This window comes from Bos grunniens, chromosome 3 (assembly GCF_055505025.1).
Source record: "Bos grunniens cultivar Pamir isolate PY7600 chromosome 3, Bosgru_T2T1.0, whole genome shotgun sequence".
Classification (NCBI taxonomy): domain Eukaryota; kingdom Metazoa; phylum Chordata; class Mammalia; order Artiodactyla; family Bovidae; genus Bos; species Bos grunniens.
This window is the reverse complement of record NC_141167.1, coordinates 119,983,467-120,006,072: the sequence shown is the minus strand read 5'-3', so window position 1 is coordinate 120,006,072 and position 22,606 is coordinate 119,983,467. Positions and strand designations below refer to the sequence as shown.

Below are 22,606 nucleotides of genomic sequence, written 5' to 3'. Positions count from 1 at the left end.
TGGGACACGACATGAATCATACTGTAGTATTAATAAGTATTGCAAGTTACTGTGAACATGAGGGCAATTTCAACAGAGCAACTAAAATATTATCAATATCTTAAAGCTAAACTGTAAAAGTCCTCCCAGTAAAGCAGAGCTACTGACGTCTGAAATGGAAAGAACTCACACGTTTGCAGACAGTGCTTTGAGAAGAAAGCTAAAGAATCAATGCCAATGAGTAGACTATCAAATGAATAGTCTATCAGATATTTCTGCTGCATTAGGCGCTAGCCAGAATAAAGAGGTTGTTGCTGTTGAGTCGCTAAGTCATGTCCGACTGTTTGCAACTCCAGGGACTGAAGCATGCCAGGCTTCCCTGTGCTTCACTATTTCCCTGAGTTTGCTCAAACTGATGTCCATTGAGTCAGTGATGCCATCCAGCCATCTCATCCTCTGTCGTCCCCTTCTCCTCCTGCTTTCAGTCTTTTCCAGCATCAGGGTCTTTTCCAATGAGTTGGCTCTTCACATCAGGTGGCCAAAGTACTGGAGCTTCAGCTTCAGCATCAGTCCTTCTAATGAATATTCAGGGTTGATTTCCTTTAGGATTGACTGGTTTGATCTCCTTGCAGTGCAAGGGACTCTCGAGAGTCTTCTCCAGCGTCACAGTTTGAAAGTATCAATTCTTTGGTGCTCAGCCTTCTTCATGGTCCAACTCTCACAACCATACATAACTACTGGAAAAACCATAGCTTTGACTATACGGACCTTTGCCAGCAAAGTGATGTCTCTACTTTTTAATATGCTAAGTTTGTCATAGCTTTTCTTCTAAGGAGCAAGAGTCTTTTACTTTTGTGGCTGCAGTCACCATCCTCATTGATTTTGGAGCCCAAGAAAATGAAATCTGACACTGTTTCCACATTTTCCCCATGTATTTGCCATGAAGTGATAGGACCAGATGCCATGATCTTAATTTTTTGCATGTTGAGTTTTAAAGAATAAAGAGGAATCAGCGGTTTTATATATATGTCTAGGAAGTGAAAGAAAGTGAAGTCACTCAGTCGTGTCCGACTCTTTGTGACCCCATGGACTGTAGCCATCCATGGGATTCTCCAGGCAAGAATACTGGAGTGGGTTACCATTTTCTTCTCCAGGGGATCTTCCTGACCTAGGGATCAAACCTGGGTCTCCCGCATTGGAGGCAGACGCTTTAACCTCTGAGCCACCAGGGGAAAAACCTAAATATCATACCTGGGAGAAACCATCATCACCATCAATATCATCATCTCCAGAGCTGAGACATCTCAAAACTCCATCAACATCCCATCCTGCTGCCAAAAAAAACAAACCAGGACTTTACAAAATACAGAACTGGGAAGAATTACGAAAGCAGAGGCCAAACTTTGATGGATTTGTAAATGAAATAGCCATGAAAATGGCCTTTTTGAAGGATTTTCCTTTGCATTATAGTCATACACAATCATATTTATAATTTATATAATTAGATTTTGAAAGATTTTGCATTAAAAACAGGCAATATATCAATAATACTACCAACCTTCAACAGTTCATCCTACTAATATGGAAAAATATGGATAATGTAAACACAGGACATTCTTATTTTATATTGTCTGTTCCCAATAGCCTATTGAGTTGACTTTACTAGTTACTCTTAAACTAGCCAGCAATTGGGGGAGAGAAAATTTCTATAAAATAATACTTTAAAAAAGATTTTTAAAACTAAATCTATTTTTGTAGAATTATTTACATTTTATAAAAGATTTTCACATTCTCTGAAGCTATTTAATCGGTTCAGTTCAGTCAGTGCAGTCGCTCAGTTGTGTCTGACTCTCTGTGACTCCATGGACTGTAACACGCCAGGCCTTCCTGTCCATCACCAACTCCTGGAGTTTGCTCAAACTCATGTCCATTATCGGTGATGTTATCCAACCATCTCATCCTCTGTTGTCCCCTTCTCCTCCTGCCTTCAATTTTTCCCAGCATCAGGGTCTTTTCCAATGAGTCAGTTCTTTGCATCAGGTGGCCAAAGTATTGGAGTTTTAGCTTCAGCATCAGTCCTTCCAGTGAATATTTAGGACTGATTTGCTTAAGGATGGACTGGTTGGATCTCCTTGCAGTCCAAAGGACTCTCAAGAGTCTCTTCCAAAACCACAGTTCAAAAGCATCAATTCTTCGGCACTCAGCTCTCTTTATTATCCAACTCTCAAATCCATACATGATTACTGGAAAAACCATAGCTTTGACTAGATGGACCTTTGTTGGCAAACTAATGTCTCTGCTTTTTAATACGCTGTCTAGGTTGGTCATAACTTTTCTACCAAGGAGCAAGTGTCTTTTAATTTCATGGCTGCAGTCACCATCTGCAGTGATTTTGGAGCCCCCCAAAATAAAGTGTGTCACTGTTTCCATTGTCTCCCCATCTGTTTGCCATGAAGTGATGGGACCACATGCCATGATCTTAGTTTTCTGAATGTTGAGTTTTAAACCAACTTTTTCACTCTCCTCTTTCACTTTCATCAAGAGGTCCTTTAATTCTTCGCTTTCTGTCTTTTAATGAAAGAAAAATGAAAGCGAAAGTCGCTCAGTAGTGACTCCTGGACTGTGTCCATGGAATTCTCCAGGCCAGAATACTGGAGTGGGTAGCCTTTCCCTTCTCCAGGGGATCCTCCCAACCCAGGGATTGAACCCAAGTCTCCCGCATTGCAGGCGGATTCTTTATCAGCTGAGCCACAAGGAAAGCCCAAGAACACTGGAGTGGGTAACCTATCCCTTCTCCAGCAGATCTTCCGACCTAGGAATGGAACCAGAGTCTCCTGCATTGCAGGCGGATTCTTTACCAACTGAGCTATCAAGGAAGCCCTGCCATTTAATAGTTGTCTGTATAGGGTATGCATTTTTTTACTAGTATTGCTATAACTAAAAAAAAAATTTATTGGAGTGTGACTGTTTAGTTTCTGCTGTACAACATGAATCAGCTTTCTGTGTACACACAGACCCTCCCTCTTGGGCTTCCCTCCTGTCTCCCACCCCAATCCCACCCCTCTAGGTCATCACAGAGCACTGAGCTGAGCTCCCTGTGCTATACAGCAGCCTCCCAGGAGCTATCTGTTTTACACATGGTAGTGTACATGTTCAGAGAAGGCAATGGCACCCCACTCCAGTACTCCTGCCTGGAAAATCCCATGGGTGGCGAAGCCTGGTGGGCTGCAGTCCACGGGGTCGCTAAGAGTTGGATACGACTGAGCGACTTCACTTTCACTTTTCACTTTCATGCATTGGAGAAGGAAATGGCAAGCCACTCCAGTGTTCTTGCCTGGAGAATCCCAGGGACGGGGGAGCCTGGTGGGCTGCCATCTCTGGGGTTGCACAGAGTCGGACACAACTGAAGCGACTTAGCAGCAGTAGCAGCAGCAGTGTACACGTTATTGGTACTCTCCTAACTCAACCTACTCTCCCTGTTCCACTCTGTGTCCACATCTCCATTCTCTACATCTATGACTCTATCCTGCCCTGCAGATAGGTTCATCTGTACCATTTTCCTAGATTCCATATATATATATATATATGCATTGATACATGTGTTTTTCTTTTAACTAAAAGACTGAGAATTAGTTTAAGGTAAACTATCAAATTACAAATGGTTTTAGTATTCATTTCTATTAAGTATGTGTTTTGGTCAGATGTCTTTGGTTTGTTATATTGTCTAACACTACAGTTTGAATGGACATTTACCTGAATAACTATACTGAAATGAATGCTAATAGGTGTACAAAATGATGAGAGAGGATGGACTATTTAATTGAGCTAGATGTGTAGAGGTATGCGTGTTTTCAAGTATCGATTCCAAGAAATGAGTCATTTTGTTAGTGGATAGGTAGATGGGATAACCACACAGCCAGGGACTGTTCTTGACAGATATACCCACATATCTGTGCCCCTTCCTAGTTCTGCTGAAGGGGCCCTTTAATATTTGAACCTGACTGTAAAAAACATAGGTAGCCAATCATAGGTCTCAAAACTAGCAGAGGGGAGATATAAAAGGACTGAGACATAGGGTTTGTTATAGAAAGTCAAATAACTAGAATGTGAAGTAGATACTAAGGGGTGATGAAGACAGGCCTGTGGGTGTGTGAGGCAGACAGGTAGGCTGAATCCAGGTCATAAGAAAATTTTAATGCCAGGTTAGGGGGACTGGGGAGAAGGCAATGGCACCCCACTCCAGTACTCTTGCCTGGAAAATCCCATGGGCAGAGGAGCCTGGTAGGCTGCAGTCCATGGGGTCTCGAAGAGTTGGATACGACTGAGCGACTTCACTTTCACTTTTCACTTTCATGCATTGGAGAAGGCAATGGCAACCCACTCCAGTGTTCTTGCCTGGAGAATCCCAGGGACGGGGGAGCCTGGTGGGCTGCCGTCTCTGGGGTCGCACAGAGTCGGACATGACTGAAGTGACTTAGCCAAACGTTCAGGAGGACTGGAATTTGGTCAGTAGTCAGTGGGGAGCCTTGAAAAGCATACATGGATAACTAGTTTTTTAAAAGTCAAAATTTCTCTAGAGTTTTATGACACAGGTCGGTGGGCTGCCGCCTATGGGGTCACACAGAGTTGGACACGACTGAAGCGACTTAGCAGCAGGAAGACTTTAACTGCCCAGTTCATCTTTGTATCCCCAGCACCCAAAAGAGAGCCAGATGCATAACAGAAACTCACTGTATACTTGCTGAAGGAATGAAGAAGCTTTAAGGAATCTCCATGGAGAAATTACATAAGATTTAAAAGCCATTTAGGATTATTTCAAACTTGGGGGAGGCAATTTGACAATATGCATCAAGACTCTTTTAAATACTCCTATCATTTAACCCAGTAATTCTATTTATGGGACTCTGTTTTAAAGTAATAATCCTAAATGAGGGAAAGCTTTATGCATAAAGTTTATTACAATATTGTTTTTAAAAGAAGAAATGGAGATAGTCTAAGAAGTGGGAAACAAGTTATTGTGTGCCTTTCTCCTGTAGGGTATTTAAGATGCTGTCAATAAAATTACGATTATAAAGACGACGTGATATAAGAGGAAAACATATATATTACTATATTAAGTAAATATAAGGAAAACCCCACCAAGATGCCCAATTGAAGATAGGGTATGATTATAAATCATGGGAAGGGGGAAAGAGTTTGGGGGGTGGTAACATTTTTTTCTTTTATCCTTCTGTGTATTTTCCCTACTTGTCCTCATTATTTCATTCACTTATCAAATATTCATTGACAACCCACTATGCGTCAGGTACTGCTCTAGGAATTAGGGGCAACAGCAGTGAACAAAACACAGATCCTGTCCTCACGAACTTACACGTTAGTTGGAGAAGCCAGAAAATTAACAAGTCAATTAGATAAGTGGTCGACAAAAAAATAAGGCAACGAAAGAGAATAAAATCAACATCATTTACCTTTTCACGTGGAGGGAGGAGATACTCATGCAGGTAAAAAGAGCGAATTAGACACTCGAGCGAGCAGCGCTAAGACTGAGGGCCCAGGAGGCGCCAGCCCTGAAGGCGGCGCTGCAGCCCGGCGGCGGCGGCACGGTTGAGCGCGAGGAGGCGGGGCACGCGACGCGAGGGGCGGGGGCTGGAGGACCGCGGAAACGCCGAGTTCGGCTCAGCGCTTTCCCTTCAGAAAGGCGGGCGGAGCTGAAAACCGAACACCCGTCTTCCGAGCTCCTGGGGGCGGGGCAGGCGGGAGCAGACGGCGTCGCCGGAGCCCAAGCCTTCGTGGGGTTGTTTTTTCGGTTGCTGGTCGCTGTGGCCGAGAGGTCTGAGGTCGGGCTGATAAGTGGGGAGCAATGGCGACCTTTGTGAGCGAGCTGGAGGCGGCGAAGAAGAACTTGAGCGAGGCCCTGGGGGACAACGTGAAACAGTAAGAACTCCCCAGACGCAGCCTCCGCATCTCTGCGCGGGCGCTCCCCCGGCCTCTGGCTGCCCACCCATCGTGGAGTGGCTCCACGCGGCCGCTGGGCCTGTGCGCCCCTCGCGCCGTGGCGCCTGTGGGTTTTTCCGGCGGGGGCCGGCGGGCAGCCCCGACGCACCCGGCTGGAGGGGCCGCCCTCCCCGGTTTGCTCGGGACCCGGGCGGGCGCCTTCCCCCGAAGCTCTGCCCTGGGTGGGGCGAGCAAGGCGTACTCCACGCCTTCACGCCCAGGGGCCTGTTGGGCGGGTGCGGCAAGGGCGCGGGAGTGCGGGACGCGCGTCGCTGAGCAGCGGCCTAGTCCGAGCCGGCACGTCTCTAGGCGGCCCGCTCGCGGAGGGCTTCGTGGAGGCGGAGGCTTATTGAGCTCAGGTGTTGTGCAGGAACTGTGGGTAAGACACAGAAAGCCATTTCGGAAGGCAGACAGACGCTCCGGTGAAATAGTCACTGAACACTGCTGCAATTACAGTGGTTATTGCAGTAGCGAACCTTTAAAGCGCTCTAGATGTACTATCTCATCTAATCCTCGCAACAGAGATTTGAGGTAGGTACAGTTATCAATCCCGTTTGATGGATGAGAGGACAGAGATCTTAACTCTTCAAAAGTCATGGCAGTATTGGGGCCCTCGTGTCTAATTTCTCGCTCAGAAACCTTACCGGAGGGTTGCAAAGGATCCCAGAAGCTCCCAAAGACTTTCACCCAGGTTATAGCAGGGGACCGAGTACATAGTCGGGTCAGAATCGCCGAAATGGCTGAGTGTAAAATCAGTAATTCAGACAAAGCCAAAGTCATAGAAGGAACCCTCCGAAGTACAAGGACAAATTTGGAAATTTTCAAAACAGTATGATTGCATTTTTATTTTTATAAAATATTAGAAGCCAATTTTAAAGGTTTAAGATTATAATGCCTGTGTTGCTGCTGGATGATTTTTGTGATATTCTGTACGTTTTACAGTACTCAGTAGGCACTTATTTTGAAATGTTTCTAGAGGTGCAGGGTGTTTGGGGGATACTTTCTTTTTCTCCACTCTTTCTCCTTCTCATCTTTTTATTTTTTTATTATAACTGAATTGAAGTTGCTTAACTTGGATGTCATACATGAGTTTTGGTTTTTCCTTCTTGTGAAATTTTGATGTGGCAGTCTACTTTATGTCTTACCAAGATACACAGAATTCTCATGTAAGACTTCTTGGAACACCGATGGACTAAATGGAATAACTAAAAACAAAATATAATTTTTAAAGTTATTAGGAACAATAATAAATCAAACTAGAAACACTGGAATTAAATTTTAATAATCTGTTATTTGGGGCATAATTATTTAATTTTTCATAAACATTAATTGACTCCCAAAGATAAAATATTTTTACCTGAAGTTAGTTTAATATGCATGTTGACGTTCTTTCTCTTACCTTGCTTACTTAATTAAAAATCCTTAATTTTAATGAGTAAAATTTACTGTCATTAATTACTGTAGCTTATTTTTGTAATACTGACCGCTTAAATTTATACTTTTTAAGCACAATAGACTTGTCACTCTTATATTTATGATGCTTACAAATATTTGAAAGTGAATGTTTTCATGCTGCAGTAAACTTGGCTTGTGTGTATAATTGACTGATTAGATGCGATGATGCCCTCTGTGAAGCCACACTTCTCACATGGGTCACTAGAAATATTGAAATTAGTGTTTCCTATTTGGTCTTTAAAGATCAACGCTGGCTATCAGATGTTGGTCAAATATAGATGCCGAAGCTACATTTGGTGCATCTGTAGCTGAATCTCCATTAAGAATGCAATCAAAATATACCTTTGTGCTAGGAAGAGTTAGTGGTACAGTGTTGTTCTCTATTAATGTTTTCCATTGTCTTTTTTTCCTTCTGCTCCTTAAAAAGTACTTCTTGGTTGAGCAGTCTGTCCTACAATATTTTCTCACACATCCTGCTTGAGTAGTTTGTCTTGGTTTGTACAGCCTGACCATTTAAATGCGGTTCTTGTTTGTAGATAAAAGATATCAGGTGTAAAAGGATCTTAGGCATGAGTTGTTTCCTATTTATGCTGTTGTCCTAATGTCTTTCACGTCAGGTTGTCTGCCCATGTCAGCTTCTAGAAAGACATGAGCTTTGCTAGCTTACTCTGTATAGTACTTAGTTTAGTGTCGGGTTCAAATGAGTGCTTTGTTTTTTGGATGATTTAGCCATATGTTGTTTAATCTTCCCCAGGTTTCTGCAGTGCTTCCTAGTCCGATCCATTTATACTCATCACCCATTATCCTCACCTATATAGAGGCTGGCTTACTTTGTTTTCCTTATTTTTAAGGAAAACAATCAATTGTCCATGGCTACATAACAGGTTAATACAGGGACCAGGATTGGGAAGTGAATCTTCAACTTGATAGCCAGTGCTGGCTATTTGGGCTATAAAGTTTGAAAAGATAGATAGCATCAGGTTGGCAGAGTCTTGCCTTAGTTCACTTCAAATAGGAAGTATTTGAAAGTATCCTTTCTTGTAAAATAGGAACACAGGGTTTTTAAATAATGAAGTTTTTCTCATGTTACTCTCCTCTTTTGTTGTATAGAATGGGATAGGAAAAGACTTTTGCCTTTCTGTGGCACTTTATTTCACTTTTAAATTGTTCTTGTCTTTAAAAAGGCAGAGGAATCATGTGTTTGCTATTGGGAAGGTATTATTGACTAATGAATTTGACTCAGGTGAAATGTGCCAGGTTCTAGAACTAAACTTGTTTTACTGTTGAGTGAAATGGGTCTTGGGAAACTTTAGGGCTCCATTAAAGTTGTGAATTTTCTCTGGCAGGGTTGGGGTGGGGAGTACAGGAACTCAAACAATTACATGTATATAGTTAGCCAGACTTAAGCTGATCGGCGTATAGGACAGCAGGAGAAACTGCCGTGGGTATAATGATGGCAGTGAGAGCATTAAACTGTCTTGTTTAGGACTTTGTTGTTAGAAACTCAAATGAGCATTAGAAAGTAGCTAATCATGAATTCAAAGTTACTGTAAAACATGTACTAAGTAATTATTAGTCCTGTTTCATGAATGAGGAGTAGCTGTCTTAAGCATCAAAACAAGGGGTGTGGATGTGAAAAATCAAGTATTTTACTCCTATTTTTAATAATGTTGTTAAGGTATAAAAGATTGGATCCTTTTTTCCTACCAGTTAACTAGTAATTTTTATGATTAGTGGTTGGTTTTCACTTTTAAAAAACTACACTCCTCAATCTATAACACATAACAAACTTTAAAATATAAATCTTTCCTAAAATTGAGGTATAAATGACATACAGCTTTTCATTAGTTTCAGGGGTACAACATTAATGATTCAGTATTTGTATATATATTGCAGTGTGGCACCATAATAAGTCTAGTTCATGTCTCATCATATATAGTTAAAAAATTATTTTTTTCTTGTTGATGAGAACGTTTAATACATTATTGACTAGGGGGTTTTTGTAGAAACTAATACCTATGACCATCTATTTGTTATGTAAGTGAATATTGAAACACTCTGGTCAATAATATTCAGGTTAACAAAAGACTTATTAATACATTTTGGGCAGTAAGTTGTTAAGATCTACTCTCAGAAACTTTCAAATATGCAATATTTGACAACTTTAATAATATTTTAAAATAATTTTAAGTGTATTTTTCTGGGGAGTAGGTCCTTTGGAAAGGCAACAGCGAGGAAGGAAAGGTACAGCTATGGTTTTTAGCTGGTTGACTTACAGGTCAGATTCTGTGACTACCGCTCAGTCCCTTTTAGGGAGGACTTTCCTCTTCTGATGGTGTTCTGGCTCCTTAGTAGCTTAAACAACTAATTTATTTTCTCACCATTCCAGAGTCTAGAAGTCTGACATCAGGGTGTGAGCAGGGTTGTTATTTTCTGAGGCCTCTCCCATTGGCTGTTGCCTACTGTCTCTTGTCTGTATCCTAATCCCTTCTTATAAGGACACCAGTCTCACTGTGTTAGGGCCTACTCTGATCACTTCAGTTCAGTTGCTTGGTCATGTCTGACCCTTTGTGACCCCATGGCTTCCCTGGCCCATCACCAACTCCCGAAGCTTACTCAAACTCATGTCCATTGAGTCGATGCCATCCAACCATTTGATCCTCTCTCGTCCCTTCTCCTCCTGCCTTCAATCTTTCCCAGCGTCTGGGTCTTTTCCAATGAGTCAGTTCTTTGCATCAGGCTGCCAAAGTATTGGAGTTTCAGCTTCAGCATCAGTCCTTCCAGTGAATATTCAGGACTAATTTCCTTTAGAATGGACTGGTTGGATCTCCTTGCAGTCCAAGGGACTGTCATGGGTCTTCTCCAACACCACAGTTCAAAAGCATCAGTTCTTCGGCATTCAGCTTTCTTTATAGTCCAACTCTCACATCCATACATGACTGCTGGAAAAAGCATAGCCTTGACTAGACGGACCTTTGTTGGCAAAGTAACATCTCTGCTTTTTAATGTGCTGTCTAGGTTGGTCATAGCTTTTCTACCAAGGAGCAAGTGTCTTTTAATTTCATGGCTGCAGTCACTATCTGCAGTGACTTTGAAGCCCAAAACAATAAAGTCTGTCACTGTTTCCATTGTTTCCCCATCTGTTTGCCATGAAGTGATGGGACCAGATACCATGATCTTAGTTTCCTGAATGTTGAGCTTTAAGCCAACTTTTTCACTCTCCTCTTTCACTTTCATCAAGAGGTTCTTTAGTTCTTCACTTTCTGCCATAAGGGTGGTGTCATCTGCATATCTGAGGTTATTGATATTTCTTCCAGCTTGTGCTTCATCCAGTCCAGCGTTTCTCATGATGTACTCTGCATTTAAATTAAATAAGCATGTGACTTAATTACCGCTTTGAAGGCCCTGTCACGTTCTGTGATACTAGGGCTTAGGGATTCAACATATGAATTTGGGGGGAAACACAACTCAGTCCATAACATTAGGGAATGCAAAATTTCCTTCTTTCCCTGGGAGTTGAGGGAGATAAGGTGCACTTGGGGAAGAAGCAAAACCTGAGGTTCTTAATATTGCTTCTGCCTCTGCAGATACTGGGCTAACTTAAAGTTGTGGTTCAAGCAGAAGATCAGCAAAGAAGAGTTTGACCTTGAAGCTCATAGACTTCTCACACAGGATAATGGTAAAATAATCTGGGGACTTACTTTACTGTTCTGAAGTTTTCCCAGATCTGCAATAAATTAAATTTTTTGTTTGTTTGTTTTAGTAGTATATAAGGTCATTTAAATAATGTGGATATTTAAAAGTAAATGTAAAGAATGGCAGAGTAGGGGATATCCAAAGTCTTTAAAAACTAGACTAACACAGTGGTTTCCGTATGTTGTAAATGTCGTGTGCTTGACTTGTGGCCATCTTCCCTCTTCCAGTCCACTCTCACAACGATTTCCTCCTGGCTATTCTCACGCGCTGTCAGATTTTGGTGTCTACACCAGGTAAGGGAGTGCAAATAACCTCTAGGGATGTCAGTCAGCAGAGCCACAAACTCGGGCTTTTACTAGGCTCTCGCTGCCTCTAACAGACGTGTTTGCAAATGAAATGTTCTTTGAACTGCTTAGAAGACACATTTTATTATAAAGTGCTGATTCTTTTATAGGACCTTTTTAAAGCAGGTAATTTCACTGTCTTTACATTGACTTTTGGGCTTTACTGGGTTTCAATTACTTAAGTAAACCAGAGGTGAGGAGGCGAGTAGTCAGGAGGAAGAAGCTGAGGAGAGTGAAGAGAGGGCATTTGGTGGTTAGAAGAGGTTTACCAGGGATGTATGGAGGATAAACCACAGCATGTGTTGAGAACTTGGGTTTTCCTGTTCTTAATTCAGTGAGATATTAGCACCTGGAAGGTTAAGTGCTTCAGCCTGTGTTTGGCGAACTGTTGGTGGAGAACAAAGGTGGTGAATAGCAGCATGGTAGGGAGCACTCCAATGTTCTTGCCTGGAGAATCCCAGGGACAGCAGGGCCTGGTGGGCTGCCGTCTGTGGGGTCGCACAGAGTTGGACACGACTGAAGCGACTTAGCAGCAGCAGCAGGGACGTGCACGGAAGCCACGTCTGTCACATCAGCCTAAGAAGATGGATACAGACGATGATTTTTTGCCCCTAGTTTTTTGGAGGTTTAAGTGGTACAAGTCACCTCTTTCAATCTTATGTTAATCAGTTAGTCAAAACCAAATAAATACATTAAAAATTTGCCTCATGGTAAAGCTTATCCTGGGCTCTTGTATTTAAAGGTACTGTTGGTTTTTGTTGTTGCTTTTAAAGGGCCTGTGGTAATTCTGATGGTCATTTATTAAAAGCCCATGTTTATCTAGAGAAAGTGGAGTCACTCCTTTGTGTCCGACTCCTTGCGACCCCATGGACTATAGTAGCCTACCAGGCTCCTCCGTCCGTGGGATTTTCCAGGCAAGACTACTAGAGTGGCTGCCATTTCCTTCTCCAGGGGTTCCTCCAACCCAGGGATCGAACCCAGGTCTCCTGCATTGCAGACAGGCACTTTACCATCTGAGCCACCAGGGACGCCCCTTTTATCTAGACACGGCTAGTATTTTGTATCATCTCCCTCTGCTAAGCTCTGTTGTAAGATGGAGAATTCAGATAAGATATACTAAAGGCCTATTCTTCACACTCAAGAGAAGTTACCCTTGCTGGGAAGAGTGGTAAAGAGCGTTTGTTTATGGAGACTGGTGTTAGAGCAGGGAGGCTGCTCTCCATCCCTCACCATACCGCTTCTGCACATTCTACACTGTGCCTGATGTTTTATTTAATTTAAATAGAAGTGGACTTTTGCCTGTTAGATCATAAACATAATCCACTTTATTGTTTAAAATTTAATTTGATCAGAAAAGCCAACATTTTGTGAGGATGGATCTTACTTTTTAGGTAGATACATTCTGAAGTGCCACACACCCAAAAGATTCAGTGGGATGATTGGAATTAAACACTTTGGTTGATAGGAGTCAGGAGACTTGGGTTCAAGTTTAAGTTTTGCCACTAGCTTAGGTGATATATTTAATTATTGAATGTTGTGAGCTTCTATGAGACTGTAATATCTACCCCACATGGTTATAAAAAAGCAGGTGAAAGAACATGTAAAATTTCTCTTAGAAATAAAAAATGCCAAAAGAATATACAGTGCTATTAATACAGGTGGCTGATTTTAATTAAAGCCTTTGATACTCTTGAATGTTTGTTGTTGGTTATTTAAAAATAAATGAAGGTACATTGGAATTTAAGAGATTATTTCTCCATCAAACACCCAAAATATCTTTCCTTAAAATATTTGTTGGCAACAAAGAGATGATTTCTACTAAAAGTATAATATAGAAATATAATTTGTGTGTGTGTGTTAATAATTGTGGTCAAATTGCTTACTATTTCTCTAAGCCAGGCAAGAAAGATGGTTTTAATGATGTTATTTGTTGACTCCTAACAGCTGTATCCTAGACACTTTATGTGCATTGTCTTTTCTTGAAAGTATTCTTTGGGATATTTTTTTCAAGTGTATGTATAACTTTGATTTTTTTGTTTGTTTAGCTTGGTCTTTCTCACCATGTTACAGATTTCTATCAAATGTCTGATGATTTGTATTTAAGAATGAAGCATAAAACTGCCTGGAGATTGCCCTTTAGAGTGGCAGGAGGCCAGCATTACAGTGGGGCTGTGCTCGAGGGTGCCAGTACCCACACCAACACCTTAGTAAAGCCAAGAAGATTTGTTTCAACTGGAGAAGAGCTCTCCATCCTCCTGTTACATAGGCCTCCCTGTGCACAGGGGTGAGCGGGACTGGTTGCGTGGGGCCAGGAACAACTGTTCAGTGAACTCGGAAGGGCCTGCACTTGCTTTGGTGCTGTACCCGGGTTGTCTTGAAATTCTTAACTTTTGATCAGCGGACCCATCTTTTTTGTGTTGTACTGAGTTCAGTCCTGGATATGAGGGAAGGCATTTGTATGGGTGACTTTTCAATATAGATACTCCATTAATCTTGTTTTTAGCTGTACTATCCCTCCTGCTTTCCACTGGCCTCACCTACAAATTCAGATTCTTTATGGATGTCTACTAGTCAGGTTAACTTAGCTCCACCTATTTACCAAGCTTGCCCAGCTTAGGCCGTAGCTTCCACGCGTCCACTTTGTGAGTTGGCTCCTTTTTAGCCTGTCCTTGGAATTTGGCGAGATCTCCTCTTGGTCTGCCACTCGTTCTCCTTTTAGTCTCTGTTGTGCACGTGCCATTTACGTTTCCCTACTGTTGTTTTAGCAGGGTCTTGGAAGAGAGAGGAGACAAATACACGTGCTCAGTTTGCTATCTTGAACTAGAAAATTCTGTCCTGCTTTTATAATATTACTGCTACTATTAAGCAAACAGGCACCCCATAGACAATTAAAAACGTGAAAAACAAATTTGTCTTCCTAAAAGAACAATTTTGGTTATAGCTAGGAAAAAAAAAAGATTTGAGAGAATTTGAAGTTTTTTTAGAGAAGCAGAAAGAGATCTGAATTTAAGCGTTTATTGTTTATTTTCATCATTTGAACATCTCATGCTTCTTTAACCCAAAGGGAAAACAAACTTAGCAGTTATCAGTTGTTCTTTTCTCTTATGATTGCTATTTTTCTGTCTCATAGAGGGTGCTGGATCTTTACCCTGGACAGGGGGTTCTGCAGCCAAACCTGGAAAACCAAAGGGAAAGAAAAAGCTTTCTTCTGTTCGTCAGAAATTTGATGTAGGTTGTTCTTCAGTAAATCTTGGTAATGACTGATTTAAGAACTGTTGTGACGGAACTGGCTTTAGTTTTTTTAATGAATATTACAATTCTGGTAGGAAAGTTGAAAAAAGGTGAAGAGAAAAAGGTGTTATTTGGGGAGGAAAAGATGTTATTGAATTTGAAATTGGGACCCAATCTTTGAAACCCTCTTTACCAGAGTGTCTGAATTTTTATGCTTCTGGTTTGTTATTGCATAATTATTAATATGTTGTCATTTGTATATAAGGATTTTTCAGTGATTCAAGAACTATACCTGTGTTCTTTTTCCTCTGAAATATCTTTGGGAATGAATAATGTTGCTCAGATTGAAGACTTCTGTTCCAAGGGTCCAGGAGGCCTAAAGGCCTCCAGCAGGATCCTGGTGATGCCCTGGTAAACCTTGAGTCTTCTGGGGATCCTCAGAGAAATCTTGAAGGCATTGGACTATGAAATTTGTAAACATTTTAGAATAACTTGCTTTTTCAGTTTTATATCCAGGGAACAAAGTTTCCCTATGCCTTTTATAGATTTGATTGGGTACTTTATTGATAAATATCAACAAACATTTATTTACTTCTACTTTTTCCTCCATGTTTTATATCAATAATATTCGATCTGGAGGGCAACAGCATCTCCAGAGAGGCATACTTGCTTTAAAAAAGCATGTTTGATATGAAATAGTCTTATACTTGCTATAAGACTTATACTTATGGCATAAGTATATGCTATATACTTATGGAAATGGAAAAGCAAGTTGCTTTTATAATACAGACTTCAAACAGGACAAGCCATATTTGCTACAAAATCTTGTGAGCTGAACTTAAGCAAAAGCTACAGGGGCATATCTCCTGCTGATGATGGAGAATATAAATGTGCTCTCAGCATCTCCCAGAGCAAGGCTGGGGTTTTATAAGTGGAAAAGATTGGGAAAGGCTATTTTTTAAAAAACTAATGACTGTCTTAAAAAGATTCTGTGTTGAGAATTGTTAGTGGAATATAATGTAACTGAAGAGTTATACTACCCTACATTATCTTGGAATATTTGTTATTAGATCTGTTATGTTGGTAACAGAAATTACCAGTTTTCTGAAACATTCACCGTATATTTCTGCGTTCAGAATCTGCTTACTTACAAGTGTACTTAAAATGTTTTGACTTGTTTGAAAATAGTTTTATATATTCTCCTTCTCCCCATTTGTTGTTTTTAGCACAGAGCCATATATTCTGTGATTACTAAGGAATTAATTAAATAGAATAAACTACTGTGCATTATGCTGCTATTCCCCTTAACTCATGTCTTCATTATTGATATGTAATGGTTGTGAATCTGTGATTATTTGTGCATGAATTACCTTTTTTTAACTCTTGTGGTTTAGTTTTGATGGCATTAATTTGTAGGATCTCAGGTCCAATTCATTGGTTACTTTTGTTTGTGTCTTATTACTTGCCATGTAATGAATAATTTTGAAGTTTTCTTACCTATAGCATAGATTCCAGCCTCAGAATCCCCTCTCAGGAGCCCAGCAGTTTGTGGCAAAGGATCCCCAGGATGATGATGACTTGAAACTTTGTTCCCACACAATGATGCTTCCTACTCGGGGTCAGCTTGAAGGGAGGATGATAGTGACTGCTTACGAACACGGGCTGGACAACGTCACTGAAGAAGCTGTCTCAGCTGTGGTCTACGCGGTGGAGGTTGGTTTGCTAGTGTCACAAAAACACTCCTATAGATTGAATGTGACAGGCTTGTGTGTGTTATTCAGAGTTCGTACTGCAAGAAAAGAACTAAAATGGAACTCTGATTTCAGAATTGCCTTGCTGAAATTGTTTTCTCTTGAGGGGAGAAACATCACAATCCAAACAGTTGCCTTCAGTTAACAGACTAAGCTTTTCAAAAGGTTACTGGTGGCATAACACTTTTGATGTTTAACTTGATAACAAGGGGACAGTTTCTAAGCAAAAAACAGATTGAGAATCCTAAAGATTAAAATCACTTGATTTTGCTGTGGCACAGCATTTGAAGAGCATTACTAGGCGTGGTGTCCAAACCGTGGGCGTCTGTCTCAGCACACGCTTTCATTCATTCATTTTACTCATTCAGTCACTAGATAAAACGCACACTGGGGTCTACAGTGCACAGGTGCTGACAGGGGACACTGGGTCTTTCCTTGCGATTCTCTGGGGCTCTGTTTCCTCGCCTGTACCTCAGAGATTATGCTAGCTATCTCATGAAGTTTTAAGTTACAAGTGGTACCATGATGTCCTGACATGAGATGATCTTACTGGTATAATTGAAATACCATGCCCCCTGGCTTCGCTGTTAATAATGGTAGTCTGGGACTAGTCTGTCTCCGTTTTCACAGACAATCTCTAACCCTCTCTTAGGCTGTCACAAAGGTGAAGAGATGTTAAATACCTAATAACTATTTATTTCCTGTAATATCTGTCTTTTATGTGGCTTTTGAGAGAGCCAGGGTTCTATTCATGCAAGGATTTTAGTAGATTGGGTACTATAACATATATTTCTGATCTTAAAACATTTTGTACCATTTTCAAACAAGCTTCAAGGTAGTTTGCTACTTTAAAAAATTACTTGTTTTTGTACTTCTGTTTAAAGCTATCTAAAAATCATTTTTGAGAGAGAGGAGCCAATTTAGAGGTATAAGACTTTAATAAATTTCTGTAGAGCAAGCTCATCTTGAGTAGAACTAAATCAAAACAGTGCATCTCCCTTCACTCTTTGCTAGGCCTTCCCACTCTGGTATGGTCTGTGGCTTTTTAGTGAGCATTCATTTGGCTTCAGCACTTGCTTGCCATTCTCACGTCTCCATTCACTGCCAATAACATTGTTTGGTTAATGGAAGTTTTATGGTTTGCTTTTAAGAACAGTTCATGCTATTTTTCATTTTTTTTTCTTGTTTTTACAGAATCACCTTAAAGATATACTGTCATCAGTTGTGTCAAGAAGGAAAGCTTACCGGTTACGTGATGGTCATTTTAAATATGCCTTTGGTAGCAATGTGACCCCACAGCCATACCTGAAGAATAGTGTAGTAGCTTACAACAGCTTAATAGAAAGGTATATGAAGTTTCTTGTGATTTTTGCATCCATCCTTTCTAGTTGGTTATGCTACTCTTACATAATAGACCACTGTTAAATAATTGATTATTGAGTTTCTGTGAGTCTAGGGTAACTCTGAGAGCAGTACAGTTTTATTTTCTCAAGTGGCTTCCTTGCATAACTAGTGAATTCTTCTGGTACTCTGTAGATCAAAAGTAAAGTTGTAGAGTTTGGCTGCGGCGTGTGGTTTAATGCGAGTGGCCCCACTCTGAGGGCAGTGCATCTTGAAGGCTCCTGGGGCAGCACCTCTTGGTGGTGGGAGTGGGCCAGCTGTCACTCTGAAATGTGGCCTGTGGTTATTGTGTCAGGGTTGGGTTTCTTGATGGTGGGAGGAGCAGTGGTGGGTGTGTCTCCAGGTCCTTACCTGGCTTTTGTAGCTAGAGCTCAAGATAATGGCCTGGGCTGGGTGTCATCGGTTGCTCTTGGCACCCTCTTGGGCAGATCTGGTCTTTGAGCTCTGATCTCTGGAACCTCTCTGCACTGTGGGCTCCCAGGACCTCTGTGCTGTCCTGAAACATCCCTCTGAGATGACCTGGATTACCTTCCCTTTGTTGTCTCTCTTCAGGGAGAAGAGAGGTAGAAAAAAGTATTATTGGGAAGGCTGGCTGGAGTGGTGATGGGGAAGAAGTAACTGGCAAGGAAGGCTGGTGGCGTGATCGTGGTGGGATGTGTGGTGGGAGAGCTGAGCAGGGAGTCAGAGCAGACGGTGCTGACACCGTAGGGAGGGCCTGGTGCTGGTGCTTGTGTCATGGCTCTGCAGACCTCAACACAACTCACAAGGCTCATTTTGAAGAGCACTGGCTTAAATTGGTTTCACTATTTCAGACTGCCATAGGTGAAGATTTACTCGACCTCCTGCAAGCATATCTGTTGTTGATTATTTGTTCTCCTTTGTGGGTCATTCGTCTTTAGAGAAAAACAGCCCCTTGTGTTGGGTGAGTGCTGGAGCAGTGTCTGGGCCTGCCAGGCCTCCAGCCGCCCTCTCTCCCTGCCAGCCTGTCCCTAGAAGACTCCTGCCTCATTCTTGGCCACCTGTTTCTCCATCAGGGCTGCCTTTGTCTGGTGCCGAAACCCACGCTCACACTCTACTTGTGCTTTCCTCCGGGTTCCCTCCTCACTGTTTTACCTCCTGTGTGTTCTCCAGAATGGCATAGCTTGTCTCCTACTGTATTATGATACAAAAATCATGCTTGTCTTCCCAGTTATATCTGGGTTCTATTTGGGGAAGTTGGCAAAATTTGGGTGCATTTTCTCTACCTTCCAGGTTTGCCCGTTGCTGCTTTTGTGCCTTATCTTCTTTCCTTGCTTGTTATTTTTTGATCCTGTTGTCTTTAGTTTCCTCTCCAAGTCAGTTTGCAATTTCATTTTCCTTTAATTAGGGTCTATTATTTTTTCCACCTAGAAGCTCTTTAAGGGCAGGAGACAATTTTGACTCTGTATCCTGACTTAACAAATATTTTGACACTTGTGGAGGGAGGAGGGTAAATGCAGTTGTACTGCATTTTATTTCCAGCCCAAGAGATGGGCTGCCTTTAAAAATGAAAATTGTAGGTTATTCATGTATACACTGGCTGAAAAATAATTGGATTTCTGATTCATTTTGAGATACATTTTATAAGAAGTTTTCTAGCAGACCGTCCCTACTCTGGTTGTTCAGTGGTTTCCCTCTTTCTTACTGGAATGTTTCTGGAACGTTTTGTTTTCAGCCCTCCAGCCCTCTCCGCTCCTTTTGCTGGTCAGAACCCAGCGTCCCACCCGCCCCCTGACGATGCTGAGCAGCAGGCTGCACTCCTGCTGGCGTGCTCGGGGGACACACTGCCCGCGTCTCTGCCTCCAGTGAACATGTACGACCTTTTTGAAGCTTTGCAGGTAACTCTTGGCACCTTAAGGTTTATCTAGATTTATGGATAGGTTCAAAGTTTCTTCAAGTCTACAAAGATATTCACTAGCTTTTCCATTTCCTGACTTTTGTTTTTCAGTTTTTATTGTTTGTTACTAAAGCCATTAATACTAGCCTTATTTTCAAATCCTGCTCTCAGGAATCCTTCCTAACTTACCTCCCCCATTCCTCACCTTTCCAGTGAAAGGAAAAAACAAACAAACAAACTCTTTGTTCCCTTATTTTTCCTTCAGAGCTTTGTTATTTTGTTACCTGTTTTGGGTTTTATTAAGTTCTGGCTCAAAACTTAACAGGCTTGTGTCTTTTTTGTGAGTGTTTTGTTGATATAAACCTTACTTTCATTTTCTGTGTTGGAAAAATAAGTGTATTGAAGTATAATTGGAGACATGCTGATGTTTTTATCCCAGGTACACAGGGAAGTCATTCCTACCCATACCGTATATGCTCTCAACATTGAAAGGATCATTATGAAACTCTGGCATCCAAATCATGAAGAGCTGCAGCAAGACAAAGTCCATCGCCAGCGCTTGGCAGCCAAGGAGGGGCTTTTATTCTGCTGAATTAGGATTTGACGGTGTGGGACCCTCAGCAAACTCATTGATTATTGAACTGAATGTTTGGAGGTTCACATTTCAAGACTTAAGTGTATAGTGTAAATATAATCTTTCCTATGGAAACGAGACAGTACATTTTGTGTTGCTACTGTGACACCATTAATATAAATCTGATTTTAATAATGACCCGTATCTCTCTTGTGTATGTTTGTGTGTTCCCAGTTATGGGACTAGGCACTGAGAAAGTACTGTGCCTGGAATAGCGATGTTTGGGCATCTGAGCCCTAGTATCCTATGGTCTTCATGTGAGGTAGGTGACATTCTAGAACAAAGAAGCTGTTACAACTTTGTCTCCACAATCAGGAGGCTGTCTGTCTGTTCAGAGACATCACATATTCTGTATCTGGCAATTCTAAAATTTCTGCTTTTCTCCTGAAGAACTGTTTTTTTTTTAACTGCTTTTAACAAAGTGTTAAAAATTGGTTATCTTTGTTAGTAGTCAATTTAATATACTTTTTTTGTGTGACCAGTTTTAACAGATATAGTTGCCTATTACAATTTCATAGAAAACAAGACTTAGAAATGCTATGCTGTTTGAGAAGATAAAGTCTTTTCTTTAAAAACTTTAAAAAAAAAGAAATCAGAATAATCTCTTAGGATGTAATTAACCTTATAAAATATCTTCTCATAATTCCTTTCTTTTAGAGTTGTTAGGCCCAAAGACTTTGATTGGTAGGTTCATCTATTCATTATTCCTGTAGACTGTTTTAAGAAGTGCAAGTAAACATACTGGATTTATACTGGGTTAATTCTCCTGTTCTTGTGAAATATCCTTCCAAATGGCAGTGTTACTACCAAGTTTGTTTCTTAAAAGATATGTTGCTTTTTTATTCAAGAGATGTTATAGGTAGATACACTAGAATGTACAGATGGGTTTAAGTAGGTCTAAATAATATATGTATAGATAAGTATGTGTGGTTCAACATCTGGATCTGTGTATTTGTTTTTGTACTTTAAATGCGACAAATCTTTTGGGAGAAAACTTTTTTATTAAAGTAAACATAAGGAATACTGCCTTCAGAAATATGAAGAACCTTGCTTTATGGGATCTTAGCAGAAACTTTTCAAAAGAATGTATCAGATAAGAAAGATAAAAAACAAGTTCCAATTAAGGTGTGTCATCACTTTTGTGATATATGCTGCTGCTAAGTCGCTTCAGTCGTGTCTGACTCTGTGCCCACCAGGCTCCCCCATCCCTGGGATTCTCCAGGCAAGAACACTGGAGCGGGTTGCCATTTCCTTCTCCAATGCATGAAAGTGAAAAGTGAAGTCGCTGAGTCGTGTCTGACTCCTAGCGACCCCATGGACTGCAGCCCACCAGGCTCCTCCTTCCATGGGATTTTCCAGGCAAGAGTACTGGAGTGGGGTGCCATTGCCTTCTCTGTTTGTGATATATAGATTAAGACAAAAAATAAATAAATAGCTTAGTTTGAGTTCTTGGCACAACTCTGAAAAGTCATTTAGAGTTTTAGATAACTCAAGAATTTTTAGGATTTCTAAGAATTTGAACTGATATCTGTGTGTAGTGGATCTATATTCTATCTTGAGCCTCAATGCTAAGTATGTATTATATTTCATGTGTTCCATAGATGCAGAGACACCTAGACCTCTTGAACATGCCCTGCTGCTCATTATAAGGGCAGGTTCCCATTGAAATCTGTATGGCAATGGACCTCCAAAGAGAATTCCTCACTGCTCTACAGGACCTGGCCTAAGTCCCTACTCATCTATTCTGGTGGGACCATAGGACACCAGAGGACTCCCAAGCTTGGGGCCTCACCCTTAAGGTCTGCTTTCCATGCCAGTTTTCCTCAAGTATCATTTTGTACAGTGGAGAGATGAGGTTAAGGGCACGGCAGGCAGGTAGAAAGAGTGATTGACACTTAGGATTTTTCAAGATAGACTGAGATTCAAATACCCCAGTTCCATGAAACACTGCCTCCAGCTCTAGCTCCATTTTGGGATCCTGAGTGCAGTGCATCTTTTATAATTAGTTTCTTAAGAAATCATGAGTGCTTATTATCAGGCATCATTTAGAAAAATAACTGCTTCTGAGAGGAAGAAGGCAATTAGAAGTGAGATAATTTCGGGCTTAGAATAAAGCTTATTTTTCCTTTAGAGATTTCAGTAATTCTTTCAGCTATAGGTGTTATCATTGTTCAAAACCAGATTTGGTAAGGCCCGCCTCCCTACCAGGCACCAAGTGCCAGTTCAGCACATAAACACCTTCATCACCAGTCAGGCACACAGTTCC

General features: G+C 41.1%; 1 protein-coding gene and 1 long non-coding RNA gene across 3 annotated transcripts in view; one reads left to right on the top strand and one right to left on the bottom strand.

The window, feature by feature from the left end:
• The window catches only part of LOC147377096 (uncharacterized), an 88,683-nt gene extending 83,104 nt beyond the window's left edge, over positions 1 to 5,579 (bottom strand). Inside the window, exon 1 of the long non-coding RNA XR_015161335.1 lies at positions 5,448 to 5,579. This is a non-coding gene — a long non-coding RNA (uncharacterized LOC147377096). The remainder of the gene's footprint in view (positions 1 to 5,447) is intronic.
• A 146-nt stretch (positions 5,580 to 5,725) lies between these two features.
• Positions 5,726 to 21,464, top strand: TADA1 (transcriptional adaptor 1). 2 transcript variants are annotated; one of them, XM_086393891.1, is made up of 8 exons: positions 5,726 to 5,913; positions 11,016 to 11,107; positions 11,352 to 11,417; positions 14,599 to 14,696; positions 16,203 to 16,412; positions 17,645 to 17,796; positions 19,545 to 19,707; positions 20,146 to 21,464. In XM_086393891.1, the coding sequence occupies exons 1-8, from the start codon at positions 5,840 to 5,842 to the stop codon at positions 20,296 to 20,298; spliced, it is 1,008 nt and encodes a 335-aa protein (XP_086250017.1). In that variant the 5' UTR covers positions 5,726 to 5,839; the 3' UTR covers positions 20,299 to 21,464. The 2 variants fall into 2 exon arrangements, with proteins under 2 accessions (XP_086250017.1, XP_086250018.1); XM_086393892.1 differs by having other exon boundaries at positions 5,726 to 6,504.
• Positions 21,465 to 22,606: the final 1,142 nt, after the last annotated feature.

What these genes read in the sequence shown, in the direction of transcription:
- TADA1 (XM_086393891.1), top strand. Translation starts at nt 5,840, where the DNA reads ATGGCGACCTTTGTGAGCGAGCTGGAGGCGGCGAAGAAGAACTTGAGC. An exon ending in CTGTGGTCTACGCGGTGGAG is followed by an intron (nt 16,413 to 17,644) that starts GTTGGTTTGCTA and finishes TTGTTTTTACAG; the next exon opens with AATCACCTTAAAGATATACT. An exon ending in ACCTTTTTGAAGCTTTGCAG is followed by an intron (nt 19,708 to 20,145) that starts GTAACTCTTGGC and finishes TTTTTATCCCAG; the next exon opens with GTACACAGGGAAGTCATTCC.